The 21,273-nt window shown below is 36.8% G+C and overlaps 1 protein-coding gene across 3 annotated transcripts in view; it reads left to right on the forward strand.

The window, feature by feature from the left end:
• Positions 1–3,673, forward strand: part of PRDM5 (PR/SET domain 5) — a 90,713-nt gene extending 87,040 nt beyond the window's left edge. For all 3 annotated transcript variants that reach the window (XM_058192908.1, XM_058192910.1, XM_058192911.1), the window contains one exon: positions 413–3,673. In XM_058192908.1, the coding sequence (XP_058048891.1) occupies positions 413–577 (165 nt within the window). In that variant the 3' untranslated portion in view covers positions 578–3,673. The remainder of the gene's footprint in view (positions 1–412) is intronic.
• Positions 3,674–21,273: the final 17,600 nt, after the last annotated feature.

The following is a 21,273-nucleotide window of genomic DNA, read 5'->3' on the forward strand; positions in this document are numbered from 1 at the left end:
TGTAATTATAGACTCTTTGTTTTATCTGTGTTTTTATTTGTTGTGTTTCAGTGTTTTTTTTTCTTTTCTGAATGGTGAATTGTTCATTTTTATTTTATGTATATTTGTTTGGCAATGGACTGTCTTGTATAATGTAATTAATTAAATCAAATGCATTTGTAAAAGTTGTGGTTTGCATTAGTTTAGCTAGCAATCCTTAGATGATTATGGGAAAGAAAACAATTTAAAATGTTTCAATTTCACAAATGACATAGAAGATGGTTGTTTGATTTATTCAAGATTATTCATAATATTCGGTGCTAGGAGACCATATACCTATATATGAGTTGTTTAAAAAGGTCTTTAGGCAATTAATGATTTTTTTTCTGTTTTTTTCCCTCTCTCTCTCTCTTTTTTTTTTTTTGCATTTTAGGTTTGCGATTTGTCATTCAGCCTCAAGAAAATGCTGATCCGGCACAAGTTGACTCACAATCCCAATCGGCCCATGGCTGAATGCCAGCTATGCCACAAAAAGTTTACAAGAAATGACTACCTCAAAGTACACATGGAAAATGTCCATGGGGAAACTGACAGCTAATTTTGGCTTAAGCGAGAAAGTGTGTAGTGCTTTGGATGTTTCTAACTCCAGAGTTCAGTCAGATGAGTAAATACACAATACAGACTGTATATTTAAAAAAGTGTTCATATAGACACTTCTTTTCTTGGATTTTCTATTCAAAGTAAAAGTGTAATATGATCAGTGAGGTGCGAATGAAAATAATTCATGTCATGGTGAATCAAAACATTATTTTAATTGGGAAGTTTATTACTAAAATATGTTTTAATTCTGCCATTATTAATATTTTTTACTCTATTTTTATATAGTAAAACTTTAATTCAATCGTAGGCATATGGGCTTACAGTAAGTTCAATTACTTTCAATATGTAGCATTTAGCTACATTTCTCAGTAGAATTATTTTTTTAGCTATACATGCAGGAAGGAATGGTATAGCTTTGATGCTTATTGTTGACTAAAGAAAAGCTTATTTCCCATGATCTCATCCATTCCACATTCATTCTGTGGAAAATGCAACAGGCTTTTATTGAAAGCACAGGGGTTTCAGCATGACATGGTTTTTGAAAGAGGACAGACAACTTAAGGTTAGGACAGATCTGGTCAAATGCATACCCGTTAGAAAAATTGTTAGCACTGCTCTATTTGGCCATCTATTTTCATAAAAGGGGAAGGTTGTGATAGACAAAAAAGTCTACTGTGTTTATAGATGCCCCATTTGAAGCACCTGCAAACCAGGTGGCCATTTCTTTGGCCATTCAGTATCATACCAAAGATTAAAATTACAAGATGATCATGATCAACCAAACCAAAATGCAGTATCTCCAGGATTGCTGCTGCAAAGTGCTCCTGGTTTTTTGCTCATGCTTTATTCTGCTTAAGGGAATCAAGACACAGATTTCAGTTCTTTGTCCTTTATTCTGGTATAAATTCACTGGAAAACCTTAAACTAGCTTTTTCTCAGTTTGGCACTCTCAAACTTGTTGGATTAAAGTAGGTAATGTTTTTGGAGAATTGTAGCCTAATACATCAAAAAATTCAGAGTAAGAATGATTCTTCTAAACATTTCCCCATTAGAATTATTCCTGTTCAGCAAGGCTTTTTAAATGGCCTGGCGTGGTTGATTGACTCTGCAGACATTTCAGAAGTATGAAACTGGAGCTGTTTTATTAAATTTGATTTCAAAATTTTACTTTAGGCATTGGGTGCAAATGTACTATTTGTGTGAAATTCTTTAGAGCAGACACATATATTTCAGGAAAAGGACAGATATATGATCCTGGAAAAAGATGCAGCTGCTTTAAATAGTTGAAGACAACATTTGTGCCACCAAACACTGTGAAGCACTTTTTTGGTACTGATGCTGAAGCATTGTGTAGCTCTGATAGACAATATATTGTATTCTGTGCATTTGTTAGCCTGATTTCACAATGCAGGAAATTTTTAAGCTTAATAAGTTAAACTTGTGACTAGGATTTTATTCAACTATGATTTTTATTCAAGCATGATTTTTCAAGCACTTGCTATTACTTAAAATATGTTAATGAACTCAGAATTTATATCAAAATTAGAATCTATTTCAAACGGCACTCTCTTATCATAGCATTCCTAGAGAGACTTAAAATCTTCATTGTTTGAATATGAGTGGAATTACAGCATTGATTGCTCCTGGACAAGGCAGAACAGAAGCAGTCCTAAGAATGATCTGTTGTTTAAGTGTTTAAAGGTGTTAAAATACAGCATTAGTACTAATACAATATTTGTAAATGTTAAACAAAATGAAAAGTTAATCTCAGAATGTTATCCAACCCTTGATTAAACAAAGGAATATATAATTATATTGTTAGGATTTTTTTTTATCCTAAAGGAATTGGTGCAATTTTAAATAAGGATTTTGAAATAAATCTCTCATATCTGTAAAAAAAATAATCCTACTATTATGAAGACTAAAAGTGAGTTAAGAATAATTTGTTAACGTTATTACTTTTTTAGCAAGTAGTTCCTCTTAATTATTAGAGTAATTCCTTGACTTCTCATATGTGGATAAGAATGTAGAATTTGTGTGAAAAGGTGATTCATGACTGAAAATAAAAGGTACCAAACTATATTCTCTAAAGCAGGGGTGTCAAACTCACAGCTGACGGGTTGGATGTGTCACGTGCTGGCCATGCCCATGCCTGGATTTTTTTTAGGGGGTAAAATGTTATATGTCATGTGACAACTCTGTGACGATGCAGTTTGACACCCCTGCTCTAAAGAAACCTGTTTTTGGAAAACTAAATTCTTTAAGTAATACACAATATAACCCATGTGCTTTCTTCCATACATATATTTAATGTCTTTAACAGTACCTGTGCCTGGCTATAGCAAAACTTAGATCTAATTCCATACAGATACAAAAAAAATCTGTATTAGCATCCACATTTAATCTGATGCAGGATAAACATTTCTCCCATGCTTGTTCTGAAACACTTACCGTATATACTCGAATATAAGCCGATCCGAGTATAAGCCGAGGTCCCCAATTTTACCCCAAAAACTGGGGTAAACTGGGGACTCGAGTATAAGCCGAGGGTGGGAAATGAGGCACCTACCGGTTGGGGAAACCCTCCCTCCCTCAGCTGAGAAGGCTGGCGGCTCCCCGCCCGCCTCTCACTGCACCGGCAGGGCTTCCCCGCGCCGTCCGGTAAAATGTGAAAAAAAGAAAAAAAAAAACTCGAGTATAAGCCGTATATACTCGAGTATAAGCCGAGGGGATTAAAAAAAAACAAAACTCGAGTATAAGCCGAGGGGACGTTTTTCAGCACAAAAAACTCGGCTTATACTCGAGTATATACGGTAGCTCTCCCTGACTAAATAATTATTTCAGAATGGAGCTGATACTTCAAGCTGTCTCCTGCAACATGGATATTAAATCATTTCTTAAAGGCTTACTTCAAAACCTAATCTGTAATACCACAAAGCAATGAAATACGGCAATTTGTCTAGAAATTCTGATGCATATCTTCTAATTCCTATAAACTTTTCGAGAACTGGACTCTAATGAAAACTGAACAATTCTCTATTTAATCTCCATAATAAAGTAATCATTAGATGCATTGGTTATAGCATTAAATCTCATTTTGCTGTTAATATTGTTGTAATTAGTAATTTACTTTCCATAAATACGCATTGATGTGTCATCTAGCCTGTTTGGGGAAAAGATTTGATCTGGAAAATAAACTGGAATTTGGTTTTTTTGAGGGAGGAAAAAAAGAAAATGGTCTATTTTAAGACGAGTAATTCACATAGACTTGTATGTGTGTGTGTGTATATATATATATATATATATATATATATATATATATATATATATATATATATATATATATATATATATATATATATATTTGTTTTCTGAGGTTTTCACGGTGTTTGTATATAGGTCTTTGGTTGTTCGGGTTTTCTCCGTGTAAAATTGGAAGTGTCTTGGCGACGTTTCGACGAAGTCTCATTCGTCATCTTCAGGCTTCAGCTTCGTGCTTCTGGGAGCAATGTGTGATCGCAGCTGTTTCTTCCTTTTAACTGCTAGTGGGGGTTTGAACTGATTGGGTGGGAGCTTGGCTGTGCTCTGGTTGGATGGGGTTTTTTCTGTGCTCTGATTGGCTGGGGGTGTGTCCTGTGTTGGTGGGGGCTTGGTTGTGCTCAGTCTAGTCTGTGCTGCAGGGGGATTTGGGCTGGTGAGCTGCACTGCTGCTGTTTGGCTTCGTGTTCGTGGTCGTGCTACATCTTCATAGTGGGTGTCAGTCTGCTGCATGAATGGATTGGAGGGGTTTGAAATGGCTAATGTTGCAGCTGCGGTCTGGCTTCTGGTCCTTGGTCGTGCTTCCTGATCAGTGTGGGTTTGGGTCTGCTTTCTGGGTGGATGTGCGGTGGTGACATCCTGTGTGGACCTCGTGAGTGTGGGTCTGGTGTCATTCCTCGTGTTAGGGACACGTTTGTCAATAAGGGCAGGTTTCCAAATGGCTGGTAGGCGGGAGGTATCATCTCGTTTGTTCATGCTGTGTGGGCGTTTTTCTATCTCGATGGCTTCTCTGATTATTCTGTTGTTAAAGTGTTCAGTTTTGGCGATAGTTCTGGTCTTTTTAAAGTCAATATCGTGTCCTGTGACTTTAAAGTGTTGGACCAGGGAAGAAGTTGGTTCCTCTTTTTTGAATGAGTTCTTGTGTTCTTCAATGCGTGCACTTATTCTTCTGTTGGTTTGTCCAATGTATGTGGTGGGGCAGTTAACAACCAACTTCCCTTCCTAGATGTCTTAGTCTACAAGAAACCCAATGGCTCCCTAGGACACACCATCTACCAGAAGAAAACACACACAAACCGCTATCTGCATGCACTCTCACACCACCACCCAGCACAGATCAACTCCGTAGCCAAGACACTCATCGCTAGAACAAAATGCTTAGCTGACGAACAACACCTAAAAACCGAACTACACACTCTCACAAACGTACTAACATCCAATGGATTCCAGAGAAATAAAATTACCAAACTAATCCAAAAAGAACCCCCCACTAAAACCCAAGACAGAGAGCAAGAAAATGGCACAGCCCTCCTCCCATATATAAAAGGCACCACAGACAGAATCAGCAAGATCCTCCACAAACATAACATCAAGACAGCATTCTGCACAAACCAAAAAATATCCACCATCCTAAGAAACCCCAAAGACAAAATTGAGTTAGAAAATCAAGGAGTATATGAAATCCCATGCACCGCCTGCCCCACCACATACATTGGACAAACCAACAGAAGAATAAGTGCACGCATTGAAGAACACAAGAACTCATTCAAAAAAGAGGAACCAACTTCTTCCCTGGTCCAACACTTTAAAGTCACAGGACACGATATTGACTTTAAAAAGACCAGAACTATCGCCAAAACTGAACACTTTAACAACAGAATAATCAGAGAAGCCATCGAGATAAACGCCCACACAGCATGAACAAGCGAGATGATACCTCCGCCTACCAGCCATTTGGAAACCTGCCCTTATTGACAAACGTGTCCCTAACACGAGGAATGACACCAGACCCACACTCACGAGGTCCACACAGGATGTCACCACCACACATCCACCCAGAAAGCACACCCAAACCCACACTGATCAGGAAGCACGACCAAGGACCAGAAGCCAGACCGCAGCTGCAACATTAGCCACTTCAAACCCCTCCAATCCATACATGCAGCAGACTGACACCCACTACGAAGATGTAGCACGACCACGAACACGAAGCCAAACAGCAGCAGTGCAGCTCACCAGCTCAAATCCCCCTGCAGCACAGATTAGACTGAGCACAACCAAGCCCCCACCAACACAGGACACACCCCAGCCAATCAGAGCACAGAAAACCCCATCCAATCAGAGCACAGCCAAGCTCCCACCCAATCAGTTCAAACCCCCACTAGCAGTTAAAAGGAAGAAATAGCTGCGATCACACATTGCTCCCAGAAGCACGAAGCTGAAGCCTGAAGATGACGAATGAGACTTCGTCGAAACGTCGCCAAGACACTTCCAATTTTACACGGGAGAAAACCCGAACAACCAAAGACCTATATATATATATATATATATACACACACACACACACACACACACATATATATTTATATATATATATATATATAAATAATGCATATATTCTAAATTTCTCAGAATTTTCAAGAGTTACAAGATTACCTTAATTATGAGGAGAACCCAAGACAATAAGGTGTGTTGTATTGGTGAAAAACGTGACAGACGCTGTCTATACCAGTGGTAGTCAATCTGGTCCCTAACTGTCCACTAGTGGGCATTCCAGCTTTCATGGTGGGCCATAGGGGTTTTGTCCAATGCTGAAGCACTTTCCTTTTTTTTAATTTAATTGACTTTTTTAAAAAAAATTCATAGCATTGTTTAAAAACATTTTCATTAGGTTTTCATAAAATTTCCCATGTCAATTTAAATTTCTGAAAATATACTATTTGTATCGCCCGCACATAAGTTTAGTTTACATTACGTAAGTGAAACTAAATGGCGACTGCAAACAAAGAGCCTTGTCCTAGAATAGCTCGTGCATCTCCCCCCACACCACCCAGCTGTAACAGACAAGCAGAACTGGTAGCCAGCGCTCCCCCCAACCCCAATCCAGGATGCGCGAGAGGCATGCGCAGACGACGATACACAGCGCATTACTGTGGAACCGGTGGGCAGTTAGAAAATTTTACTACTAATAGAGATACAAAAGTGGGCGGTAGGTATAAAAAGATTGACTACCCCTGGTCTATACTGCTTTTCTTGCTTGCTTCTTTTATCCCTTCTTGTACCAGTTATGTGTCCTAAAGGTTTAAAGTTATTAGCTTATATTTTCACTGAAGAATCTCTGTTCAGAATTTCATATCAAAGTCTGTAATTAATAAGTGCTCTTTAGATATAGATACATATGTATGAACAGTGCTAGTTCCTGAATTGAGGAGCCACTATTGTCTCCTCATTCCTGACTCCATCATAATCTGGATAAAATGATATAAGGCATTATTTCAGGACAATCCCTTTCAGTCAAACCTCTGGCTCAAGAACATATACCTTAATGCTATTATCCATAATAATGTCTTATTGAAGTGTTTTATTTATTCTTCTTCTCTGTGCATGATGGAGGAGTTTATCAATGAATTGTTGTGCTTATTCATCCAATTATATGGAAAGTTTAAGCTTTTTCTATAAGTGAAGTACAGCAATATAAAATGGACCAAAGATATATTAAAGCTACTGTTTATACATAGAAGCAATTTGAGATTCCCTGCTTTTTCAGCCCAGCTTTCAGATCTTCAGGAATGAACATTCAACTGATAGTTGCTTTTACCAGCACACATGGGATTACTCCTTTGAAAAACTGATAGCAACTGACTTGATTGAATAACTTCATTTGAATTTCGCAGATATCACCTGCGACTGTATCAATAATAACTCAATTACTTGACTCTGTGGCTTTGAAACAAACAAAGCCAACTGGATTGTTCAATTATAAGACAACAGAAAGTAAGGAATTATGGTTTATAACATTTAAAAAAAATACCCCAAAAGAAGACTCTGAATTCATGTTGTTTTGAGTAAGCATCAGCAAATATTTTAAAACAGCCCAATGAAAAGATACTCATTGTTTTCCCCAAGAATTCTATGGAGCAGTAATAGACAATGAAGTCATGCTATTTCCGAAGAATCTTGTTCAGAGAATAGAAAGGAAAACATAAACCAAAACCTCATGTTTTTAAGCCCCATCCCCACCTTAACATTTACTTTCCTATTCCAAACTATTAATTTTCTCAATCATGTTTATACTATTCAAAACATTTTAAAACTCTGGGATGAATTGTTCTTTCCAGCTACAGTTCATGGCTTTTATCCTCAAAGAATTACTTGGAAGGTTCTCAAGGGATTAACCCATTTTGAAGTCAGTGGTGAAGTGCTCATGGCATTTTGAAGGCAAATTACACGATTCGCAGTACACAAAAGTTTTCCACCTTTGCTTCTACTGATGACATACTTGGATTTCAGATGAAGTTAAGGGTTTGGCTCAGTGGTGAAATCCAGGTTTTTTTTACTACCAATTCTGTGGACTTGGCTTGGTGGGCGTGGGAGGGGAAGGATATTGCAAAATCTCCATTCCCTCCCCACTCTGGGGCCAGCCAGAGATGGCATTTGCTGGTTCTCCGAACTGCTCAAAATTTCTGCTACCAGTTCTGCAGAACCTGTCAGAACCTGCTAGATCTCATCCCTGGTTTGGGTCAGTGTTAAACTGCAGGAAGGACTTTGCTTGCCTCATAAGCAGACTTTCTGTGCAAAGTGTTATGGTAACCTTGTGCAGATACAAAAGTTTGTTTATAAATGTTAACATTTGAAAATAGTTGATCAACCATCTCAAGTGTCAGTTATCTAGAGTCAACATCTATTTATCTTTAATAACAAAACAGTATTTACTGAATGTAACAACCCCAAATATGTATTTTGTGGTTAACATAGGTTAAGATGGTTGCTTTATGTAGTTGAAATATTTTTTGATTTTGTATTATTTGAGATGTATTTTGATTTTATATTAATATGATTGTTTTCATTTAAAAATAATTGCAGCCCATATAAAAAATGGACGCACATATAAATTATATAAATAAGATTAACAATTCTATAGCACAAGGTAGATTTAGAAGTAGGACGATAGTCTTTAAAGGTGTGTTTTGTTCTTCAGGCTTGATTATAAATTATAAAGAACACCTAAGAATAGGTGATGTTTTAATGCAGCTTGAAAAATGAATTTTGCCCTTTTAAAAAAAGTTGATTTTCCCGTAGATTTATGATCTTGAAAGTATTAAAAGCTCAATTCACAAAAGTGAATGCATACATTTTGGGTTGAGCTGGACTAGTCATGTCTCATAATGTCCAGTTTATCACTATTTATACTGTAAGGAACTACATATTCCACTAATCATTCTCTGTGTTTTTTAAATGATTCTGGACATTGATAATATTGTACCCAGTCAAGAGTTATCTGAGAAGCCAAGGATACTTTGACATTTAATCTGTCTTGCACCAGAAATACTAAGTTAACAATACTAAATTATTACATGTTTCAGAATTCACATGCAGAATAAAAGCAAAATTGGAACAAGTAAGTCAAGAGGTACTGAAAGATAGTTGACAGAAAATGTCACTTTCTCTGTGTCTTGTTAGTTCTACTTGTTTGGCATCTATCTTTCAGGCAGTTAAGGTGATGCTTAAGCTTACCCCTTGGTTACTACTTAGGTTACAAAACAGTGAGATTATAGCCTTTGCATGACATGCATTCTATCATCACCCTCCAGTGACAAAAGAAATTGGGCAGAAAACCCAGCAATCCAAAATAATATAGGCTGGCCAGATGTTCCGTGTTTTGCCATGAGTTCGCTCTCAACTCGATGAAAAAGTATTCTTACACTTCCTGATCTGAGTCTGACAGGAGATTAATTAGTTTAGACCAAAAGGCCAGACTGGAGAAAAGGACAGCAGAATATAAAAGTTTGTATGGCCCAAATTCTGTTGTGCTTTGCCAAAGCTGTGAAAACTTGGTTCTCACTCTGAAGTGGATTCTTCCATAGTTTATTTCTGTTTCCCCCCCCCCCCCATACACAGTTATTTTGCTCCTCAATGGACAGCTATTTCTATTTTGGATTTTTTACTTCCGTGGTTTATGTTTTAATCCTAGTTTACTAGAGTTTCTCCATTAATTAAAGCAGCATAAAATAGATTACTAGCTACTGAATATTTGAAAAATGGCAAACATAAATGAACAACCAAGTAAACTACTTTAACCATATATACTTTGGTAAAGATTTATACAAGAGTTAGGTACATCATCAGAGATAATATCTTAAAATATGGACGTCAAGGAGAAATCTAAATATGTCAGAACTGAAATCCACACACACCCCCATGATAGCATGTTGAATGGATGGTCAATTCTTTTTCTGCTGCCAACGAACAGCTGATTTTGTTACCAAAGCTAGTTATATGTTGGCTTTGCTCCCTGTTTTTTGAAGAGTAGACTAGGAAAGACCTAGTCTACCCTAGTCTACTCTTCACCACAATGGAGAAAAGGAGGTCTGGATATCTGCAATTCTTGGTAAGGAATGATCAGAAGGTCTAGTCTAGGGGTGTCAAACTCGCATCGTCATGGCGATGTCAAGTGATGTATCATGACTTTTTCCCCTTTGTCAAACTGGACATGGGCAGTCCGTGCATAGCCAGTCCGTGGCCTGCGACTTTGACAGCCCTGGTCTAGTTTCTTGCCAGCTTTTTAGCTGCTCATTTTTCTTAAACATGCTTGGGTTTTAATTGGACTTTTTGAAGCAATCTCTTGATTTATGACTAGTTGGCTTCTGACCTATTTTATAACCCCTTGCTGGACTTTAATTTTTTTTCTAGTCTTTCACTGTTTACTATTAAATTCTAAACTGTTTTAGAATTTATTTAAGACATTTGTGAGGATATTGACATTTATACAGAATTATACTACACTTTTACTTAGTGTACTTAGTACACTTATACTATACTATACTATACTATACTTTTACTCTTTCTAGCTTTTCTTCTCTTTGTAAAAAGAGAATTTATTAAAACTAGACAATCCCATAAAATGTAAATTTTACATAGAAAAAGCCAATCAGGTACAAATCAATATATTAAGTTATTAAGTTAAATTTAGAATTACATTGCATATAAGATTTACTTGTAAGATATGAAGTTATTCTGGGTATCAAACTATACTTCTGCAACTTTTTAAACTGGAGATGAAATAAGTATATAAAGTATATAAAGAAGTGGAAGGTGCCTATCTAAAATACTGAGAAAACCTGAAGAAGAATCAGTAGTCACTGCTTAACAAAATAAACCAACAATCTTATTCTATTTTATTTCAATATGGCAATTTTCACAACATGGTATTCTTGTCTTCACAAATCCAATGAAGTAAGTAAGGGTAACCATAAAATAGACAGCCTCTTTTCAGAAATATTCCATTCTTCCAGATGCCATAGAAACCTGAAGTCAAGCTTCAGACAGCCATAAACTAGGAAGAAGTTGCAGACAATCTCGAGTACTTTTAAGGGATCAAGATACAGTTACATCTTCTAAGCAGGAAGGTTGCTGATTAAAGGCTTTAAACCAGTCCAGGCTGAGTAGGGAATGGGGTCAAAGTTGAACTAAGTGATTCCTGAATGTGAGCCCAAAAAGTAAAACAGTGAAAGATGGTAGTATTGTAGTTCCATATGTAGTTCTATTACTCATAGATCTGTCTTCTGTTTATTCCCACAAAACGGTCATACCTATAAAACTAATGCAAAATGCTAACTCTTTATAATAGGATTTTAATGGTAAAGTTCACAGATTTTAAACCATTCTGCTACAATGATAGATCTACATGATTTCAGAAATAAATCATTTATCATTAAAGTAATATTTTATTATATTAGTTTTGTTGTGAACACATCAGGTTTTTTGCTAAGATTAAAGTAACAGAGAACTAGATGGAAACTGCCTATTATTTCTCCACTTGAGTTGCTGCCAGGGGCAGAGAACAGTTCAGCATATTAGAGTGAAACAAGAATAAAGGTTCAAGACAAACTACTCTGTGATGATTTGAAGTGTGTGAAAGCTAGCTGAAAGGTTAATACAATTCATACTTGAATGAGTATCTCATCTGGATTGCAGGTAAAAAAAAAAAAAGAACATTCACATTTTTGTTTTCCTCACAATCCCCAGTGATCCCTTCCGCAATAAGATCCAGATATGTATGAAAAAGAGTCCTTTTCAATAACAACAAGGCCAAGACCTGCTGTGTTTTTTCACCTTTGTCATTGTTTTGAATTAGACATTTATTCTAGCCAGACAAGATGGGGGCAACAGTCAGGACTTCAAGGCTGTCATTCATATTGTCATCAGAATGTCAGTGCTTCAAAAGCTTTCTGCTAAATAATTGAAAAAGGGTAAACACAGCCTCTTCAGCTAGGCATGCTTTCCTGAAAAATTCAGAACAGGCTGCGGCAGCTCCTTGCTTGCGCCAAATGGCCTACAAGAACAGACTTTGTTTGCTGCCAAAAGCTGAACAGTTCTAGCTAGCTAGTGCCATTGGCCTTGGCTACTCTTTCTCCACCCATAATCCCTCCCTCATCAATTTGAGGAGAAACAGAGTCACAAAAATACACATTTTTTCCCTTAAAGCCAAATAAAAATTGATTGCAGCTGGCTCTTAGGATTTGTGTATTCTCTTTCTGATTTGTTGTAGGTAAATCCACAGCTGCTCTTGATTTTGGAACTAAGTTGATAAGCACAGCTTCAGTGCTATTAAAGACACCACAATATAAATATCTACATGGTCTTATATATTAACAAACTTTATTTTTAAAAGAAAATGCCCTTGTTTGTCCAAGTTAATACCTAATACTGAATTTCCAGTAAATGCATTTTTGAACGGAATTGTTTCATTTCATATTATGTCCATCAATTAAGTTTCTACATAGTCCTAGGCAACTAATCTTTATCTTCAAAGGTGGAAAATAAAAACATGATTATTGATTCCCTCATTCAAAACTTTTTTGCTAAATGTATGCAAACTCTTTTTGTCCTGGTTTGCTGTTTTCATTGTCTTTTCTGTTAATGTGCCTTGATTCATTGTTGACTCATAGTGACTGAATGGACTGTCTTCAGTTTTCTTGGTACGATTTTCATAATTATTTGTCATTGCTTCCTTCCTAAGAGAGTGACTGGCCAAAGGTCATTGTGTTTAAAGCACAACTAGAATTCACAACTTACGGACTTTTAGCCCAGTACCTTAACCAGGACATCAAACTTGTTCTAATTTTATTAGAAATATATTCTTGGATTTCCCAACTATTTAGGCCAACTATGTAGAGATTTTACTAATAGTATAAAAATTAGTCTGAAAATTAATTACCATTACACAAAATATTACAAAATACTATATTTTAATCTCTTTTTGTCTATCAAGGTTCTCATGTTATTCAACTTTATTCTGGTACTCTTCAGACTTGCTCATAATGCCCATCACCAAGAAATACTTTTAAAAAAAAGTGCTTCTAGACAATTTGTCTTCTAGATCCGTAATGGTGAACCTATGGCATGCATGCTAGAAGTGGCATGCAGAGCCATTTCTCTGGGCACACAAGCCATCGCCCATTGCTCTTCTGGGTTCCGGTGTGCTAGCCAGTTGGTGTTCACATGTACGGGAGTGCTGGAAACTGGAAGAGCAGCCACCCGGTGTGCATGCGCACACTGGGAAGATGATGTTCTGGGTTCTGGGGTGCACATGCATGCTGGCCACCTAGTCTTCTGGTTTCTGGCATGCATGCACGCACAAAGACCAGCTGACCGGTGCACACGTACCTGCTGGAAACGAGAAGATCATCTTCCTGATGCGCACATGCTCACCTGCCAGCTGCTCTTCCGGTTTTCAGCCCGTAACGGCCTTCTGTGTCGGCACTCAATGCCGAAAAGGTTCGCCAACACTGTTCTAGACAAATTCCAGTTTCTATTCTTGAACATATTACCAAATCTGTAAAACTATCAAAAACTTAACAAAGTCCCATTAAAATAAGGATGGAAGAAAAAGAAATCTGCAAATCACTATATTTCCATTGACTTTTGTCTTCAGACCTATTGTTACATTTTGAATTTATTATAAAATTTATTCATCCCATTATAATCAGTTAGCCATATAGTTTAATTCATTTATATCAGTCAAAGAATGTATGACTGCTGGAAGACTTAAGTAATTTCTACTGAGTTCAAAGGAACTTATTCCCAATAAAATGTGGTTACAATCAGTGTGATGGGAGAAAAAAAGAGAAAAACATGAAAGATGGATATGTCTAGCAACTGAGAAAGGAATGAGATAAGAAAAAGAACCTTTATGATACAGAGATAACTTGTGGAACTGAAGTTGAGTGATGTGAAAGTAAAAACAACCAGGATATATTGAATCAGTGCATAGAATGAAGAGGCCATACACTATAAGTATAGTTAAATTTTAAAAATATATTAAAAAGGTGAGCAAAACGAATGGAAGCTTAACAAAGAACATGGTTCACAGAAATCTTAGATTGTTTAAAGAAAAGGAGGGAGGCACATAAACTCTAGCCATGTTCTATTCCAAACATCATTACAGAATTAACATGTAATCAAAATGCTCCTTTGTTAAAACACTAATAAAGATACAACTCCTTTACTCAATGCATCTCTAACCAAAGTCATCAGAATTATCTATTGAATTCTGCAATGTGTTAATTTTCTTTTCTAACAAAGCTAAGCGATGTAGCCACTTAGAAAGAAGCAGTTAATTTTAAGTAACCTGAGAGAAGAGCAAATTCATAGTGGCTTGGTGAATGCAGAACATCTGTATATAGTCAACCCTTTTAAATTGGATGAGAATATTTTTCAAGCAACAAATTTCCCAACACTGAATTATAGTAAAATTCAATTTACTTTGAACTACTTTGTAAAAGATCAAAACACCAGATTTTCCCAATAGTTCTCTAGACTCATTTCACACTCTATGCACCCTAGTGCATGGGGGTGGAAATTTATGATCCCTATGTATGAAGACAGGATTGCAGACTTTCAAGGACATGCACCATTAATGCCAAAAGACTTCCATAATTGCAGCATACTTCACATGTCGTGTGTTTCTCTTTGCATTTCCACTAAATCATTCCTTCAGCAACTTCTTTTTATGTCTTCATTTTCATCACATTGAGATAATCCAAAAGATTCTGCTATTATTTGAACAGAGGTTTCTTGTGAGCTATTAATATAACCCTCGTGTCAAGATACCTGAAGTGGAACAGTTTGTTCTCTAGCACCAATAAAAACAGATGGGAGAAGACTGGGCATGATGTAAGATGTATAGAAATGTGGATCTTATCAATTTATCATGTGAAACAGCTGACAAAGAAATGACAGTAATTGATGGGCCTCTTGAGATGCAATCTGGAAGTGTTGAATCCAGGAGAGATATATTCATTGCTGAGTTATTAATGTAGTGTAGTGTTTTAGTGTAGTGTCCTTGTTTAATTAATTCCCAACTATGCTGTGTTAAGAAATGATAGAGACAGATATCTGAATTAATTATATGTTTTCCCGAAAATAAGACCCTGTCTTATTTTTTTTTGAACCCTGAAATAAGCACTTGGCCTTATTGCCATGCTCTCAAAAGCCCGATTGGGCTTATTATCAGGGGATGTCTTATTTTGGGGAAAACAGGGTTTTCTGGAAAGTTTCTTGCTTTCCAGAAACAGTTGTGGTAACATGGTGATCAGATTGATCATTGATCTGATTTAGCACAGTGCTCATCTTACCTGCTTCAGAGGATTTTTGTGGAAAAGGGGTTCTGTTTCTGCCTTTTAATAAAGCATAATGACAATACAGTTCAAAAAATAAAAAGATAAAAAAATCGAAAAAATAAAAAGAGCAAAAAATAGATTCAAGCTAAATGTTAACCGCTTCAAACTCGATTGCAGAAAATATGACTTCTGTAACAGAGTTGTTAATGCTTGGAACTCATTACCTGACTCCATAGTCTCTACTCAAAATCCCAAAATCTTCAACCAAAAACTGTCTACTATTGACCTCACCCCATTCCTAAGAGGACTACAAGGGGCGTGCATAAGAGCACAAAAGTGCCTACCGTTCCTGTCCTATTGTTATATATATATTTTTTTCTTCAAGATATGCTGTTTTATCTATAACATTTGTTTGTGTATACTGTTGTGACAAAAAGAAATTTAAAAAAATCTACTTAAGGTTAGGGTCCTCGAGCGCAATATACCTTATTTCTTTGAACCTGAGTATAAGGTTCAGGTTCATCATAGCTGACACTTTTCCTACTTCAGACAACATTTCTATATAAAAACAGAAATAGGCTTGTTATAGAGATCATTGCGAAACATTAGAGTCGATTTGTAATAGGTTTACTAGAAAAAGAGGGGTGGGGAGAAGAAAACAGTTTCAGACACTTCAAACTTTTGTTGCAAATGTGCGTGTTTATTTGTCCTGCTGAAGAATCACTGCCCAGAACCTCTCTGTGAGGAAATAGGTGGTTAAGAAGTTAGTTTAGATAGATAGATAGATAGATAGAGAGAGAGAGAGAGAGAGAGAGAGAGAGAGAGAGAGATAGTGTTGTGTCTTGCCCGCCCTCAGAGCAGCCGGGGCCTTCTTACCTGCTCCCCAACACTGAGGAATGTATGCCTTCCGGCCCAAGTCCTGGCTCCATGCCCCCACAAACTGCAGAAGAAGGAGCATCTCCCTGCCCCAGTCCTGACTCCATGCCCAGGCAAACGGAGCAGCTAGACCCCTCCCCCTCATCCACAGCAGGTGAGCCTGAGGAGGGTTTACTCCCAAGAACAGCTGATTGGAGTGACCCTCGCATCAGAAGATTGGAAAGGCAGAGGCAACAGAGGGAAGGGAGGGGCAGGCCTTAATGAGTGCTGAGTCATGGAGCCACACCCCATGGCCTATATAAAGGAGCTACTTTCTGGCAGTCTCTGAGTCAGGCAAAAGTCAAACTTATCTTGCTGAAGTCACTTACTGGTCTCCTGCCTGCTCTGAGGACTTTGCTAGGACTTTGGGCAGAGCTGCAGAGGCAAGCCTGATTCGGATTTCCCGGACCCAGCCATCAGCGGAGGAGTGGGACACGACAGATAGATAGATAGATAGATAGATAGATAGATAGATAGATAGATAGATAGATAGATAGATAGATAGATAGATAGATAGATAGATAGATAGATAATGATGTTATCCATTCATTCAAGTCCAAGTCTTGGTGATTCTATAGGTCAGGTCTCTCCACATCTTACAATCTCACCCTGCCTCTTTGCGTTTTTCTATGTTCTGGCTGGTGTCAGCTTTGATGTTGTATAGCCACTGTGTTCTTTGACAGCCTGGTTTCCTTTAATACTAATTCTTCGGAACATAATTGCTTTCTTCAGTGAATTCCCCCCATAAAAATGAAGGACTAGAGGAGACATTATAGCAGTGTTCCAATATCTCAGGGGCTCCCACAAAGAAGAAGGAGTCAAGTTATTCTCCAAAGCACCTCAGGGTAGGACAAGAAGCAATGGGTGGAAATTAATCAAGGAGAGAAGCAACCTAGAACTAAGGAGAAATTTCCTGACAGTTAGAACAATTAATCAGTGGAACAACTTGCCTCCAGAAGTTGTAAATGCTCCAACACTGGAAGTTTTTAAGAAGAGATTGGATAACCATTTGTCTGAAATGGCGTAGGGTTTTCTACCTAAGCAGGGGGTTGGACTTGAAGACCTCCAACTCCAACAGAGTACCTTCCAACTCTGTTATTCTATTCTATCCATGAAATGGCCAAAGTAAGTGATATGCAGTTTTGTGATTTTTGCCTTCTAGTTACTGTACATGTCTAGTGACATGTTATACACTCTAGTACTTGCTTGTTAGTCACTTTTGCTGGCCAAGGAATACATAGGAGCTTTCTCCTTCATCACAGCTCAAAAGAGTCAATTTTCTTCCTGTCTTGCTTTTTTAAGGTCCAACCTATGGTTGTGAAAGTTGGACCTTGAAAAAGCAAGACAGGAAGAAATAGAGCAAACTAACCTACATTTGGTTGCCAGGATGATGTTCTTGCTTTTCCATATTCATCTCAGGTTCATCAGTACTGTGCAGATCTTTGGTTTCTGAGGGGAGAGTTATATCAACATATAAAAGATTGTTGATGTTTCTTCCACCAATCTTTACCACAATTTTTGATTCTTCAAGATCTACAGTAGCTTCCTCATGATCATTTTGGCATGCAGGTTGAATAAGAAAGAATGAGAGAATGCAACCTTGTCACACTCCTTTCTTTATATTAAACCATTCAGTGTCGCCATATGCTGTTAGCCAAGTGATTTTTTGATTTGTGTACAGAGATTTCAATTACTTGACTACTTATGCTGGTACACCAGGTCTTGTAGGACTCTCCATAGCTTCCCATGATCAACACAATCAAAGGCTTTCTTGTAATTGAAGAATTACATTTACATATGTAAATGATCTTTTTTATATTGACAAGATTTTTCCATGTAAACTTATTTATTTAATATATGGCCATTATGTAAAATAATATGCAAGAAGATAAAATATCTATAAATGTAGCAGAAGGAGAAAGACAGATGCTGTAGAAAAGTTTTTATATGGTTTATCGTAATTTTTTTTAGCATGAGTGACTTGAAATTCTTTATAGTCTCTCAGACCGATTCTACGTGCACCTGATTAACGTAAAATGAATTTGAAAATTTCACAGCTTTTTCACATGACAGTTTCAACATGTATAAAATTACCCAAGGCAACTTCTGTTATTGTTTGGTAGTAATGATGAAGCTTTCAGGCACTTGATTTCATCTGTGAAGAAACCACAAGTCAAGATGTCAAAAGCTTATGAAAAAGGGTTGCGTGAGAATATGGTAATTTTATCCAGATTTACAATGAAGAACAGATTAATGTCAAGGCTTTCAGAACTGGTGTAGTAATTTGTGGGGTTTTTTTTATTAATATGGGTCTATTCAGAGATGTGGAATAATACAACAAATTGCTTAATATTGTGGACAATTTACCTTTATTTGCATTATTGAATAACAACAAATATATACCATTTGTCTTAATAGTGCATTTTAACCTATATTTGTCAATAAGCAATATGATTGACATAGCATCACTGCTCTTCATTATCTGGTAAATCAGCACTATCCAAATTGAGATTAATTGAAGAATACATCTGAATTGTTAAAAAAGTAAAACAATGGTTTAAACAGTAGTTTAAAATTCTACCAGGAATTAAAAGCACATCCTCCCCTATTTTTTTTTTTCTGCTTGCAAGTGACACAAAAAAATAACACAAAAATCACCTTGCAGCAAGATGGTTGACAAACAAATTTAAAAATTTTAATTTAATAATAAATAAATAATCCTTGGAGCATTGACTTTCTGAATCACATTCTATCTTGAAAATATTAATATCCAGCCATAAAATTGTATTCCTAAATTTCAGATTGTTTATTCATTATTAGTTAAGAGTGATGGTTTGGGTAGTCTTGTCTTATCTAATGATTTAAATAATGCTTTTCAACTTCCTTATTCACTTATTTGATAATCATTAAGTGGAAAAAGTTTTGCAGTTAAAATGTAAAATGAAACAGAGTCAAAATTTGAAAAAGAACAGTTATGAAAGTAGCACTACTAATACCTATTTGAAGCATTTTATGACTTTACTGATGCTAGGGATATACCTTTTCCCCCAAAATAAGACATCCCCTGATAATAAGCCCAATCGGGCTTTTGAGCGCATGGCAATAAGGCCAAGTGCTTATTTCAGGGTTCAGGGTTTTATTTTTGGGGGGAATATGGTAATACATGTGCTGGGAAGTGGCTCAACAGGCTAATGCAGTCTGTTATTAACATACAGCTGCCTGCAATTATAATTACTGCAGGCTCGAGTCCCACCAGGCCCAAGGTTGACTCAGCCTTCCATCCTTTATAGGGTAGGTAAAATGAAGATCCAGATTGTTGGGGGGGCAATACAAGTTGACTTTGTATATAATATACAAATGGATGAGACTATTGCCTTACATCAGGGGTGTCCAAACTTGGTCCCTTTAAGACTTTTGGACTTCAACTCCCAGAGTCCCTCAGCCAGCAAAGCTGGCTGAGGAACTCTGGGAGTTGAAGTCCAAAAGTCTTAAAGGGACCAAGTTTGGACACCCCTGCCTTACATAATGTAAGCCGCCCTGAGTCTTCGGAGAAGGGCGAGATATAAATTCAAATAAAAAAAAAAATTTTAAATTCTGAAGGGCAAAAGATTGCTTTGCACATTTCTCTTTTTTAGTCATAAAATATAAACTACCAAAGGTATTACCATTTATTCCACTAGAAGAGAGCATAGCTTTCTTTACTTTCTCATCGAAACTGACAATGTAGATTTGCTTAACTTTGTCTGGACTATGCCAGTGCAGTTTTGAAAAATATAAATACTAATTTATTTGGAAGTTAGCTTGGAAGACTGGATTCTACATACTAATGACTTCCTTCCTTCTGTAGTGAAGAAGCCACATATTTCTAAAATTTGCACCTGTATAAATATCCTATCTGCCTGTGTCAGAACTTTTCAACAGCCAAAGCTGAATAGATTCAGAATGTGTAGGAATATTTAGCACTGTATTTGCAGAAGGGGTGTATATACTAAGAATTCCTTTGAATTCTGGATTTGAAAATAATATTGTGGGATTAGAAAATATAATTTAAAAGCAATTAAGCTTAGAATCAGAATGATCTTATTTTAAAACTGACTTCAATAAAAGATTCAGGCATTTGCAATGATGGATATCTTCCTCCTCCTCCTCCTCCTCCTCCTCCTCCTTCTTCCTCTTCTTCTACTCTCCATCCTCCTCTTCTTCCTCCTCTCCCTTCTCCTTTGCAGAATGGGATGAAAAAGCATCACTAATAAATATTTAAAGTGTATTAACTTGGATGGATAGCTTCACTGGATCCATTATAATTATAATACATTTTGAAATAGAATCGTTCCATTTCTGGGTTCAGCCCCTTCGTATGGTTCAATCTGGGAATTTGGAGAGTTGAAATCCATTCATCTTAAAGTTTCCTAGTTTGAGAAAATTGTTCTAGCATTTTATGAGTTATAGCTGTCTGCCATAACTGTTACTCTCTAAATGTCAAAAGACTACAAATTTCCAAAATTCCCTAAATTTTGGGCCATATTGAAGAGGAATGACAGCAATAGCACTTAGAGTTATATACCACTTCATAATGCTTTACAGCCCTCTCTAAGCAGTTTACAGAGTCATCATCATATTGCGCCCAACAATCTGGGTCCTCATTTTACTGACCTCAGAAGGATGGAAGGCTGAGTTAACCTTGAGTCAGCCAGAATCCAACTCCTGGCAGTTGGCAGAATTAGCCTGCAATACTGCATTATAACCATTGCACCACAATGGCGCTTTATTGTTTATATGGACTTTATATTTTCCAATTATACGAACTGCAATCCTAATTCAACTAAATAATATAAGAATAAGTATGAGTAAGTTATAATATATTATTATTGAATTAGAAGGAACACCTAGATTAATTTTT

This window comes from Ahaetulla prasina, chromosome 8, assembly GCF_028640845.1.
Source record: "Ahaetulla prasina isolate Xishuangbanna chromosome 8, ASM2864084v1, whole genome shotgun sequence".
In the NCBI taxonomy this organism is placed as follows: Eukaryota; Metazoa; Chordata; class Lepidosauria; order Squamata; family Colubridae; genus Ahaetulla; species Ahaetulla prasina.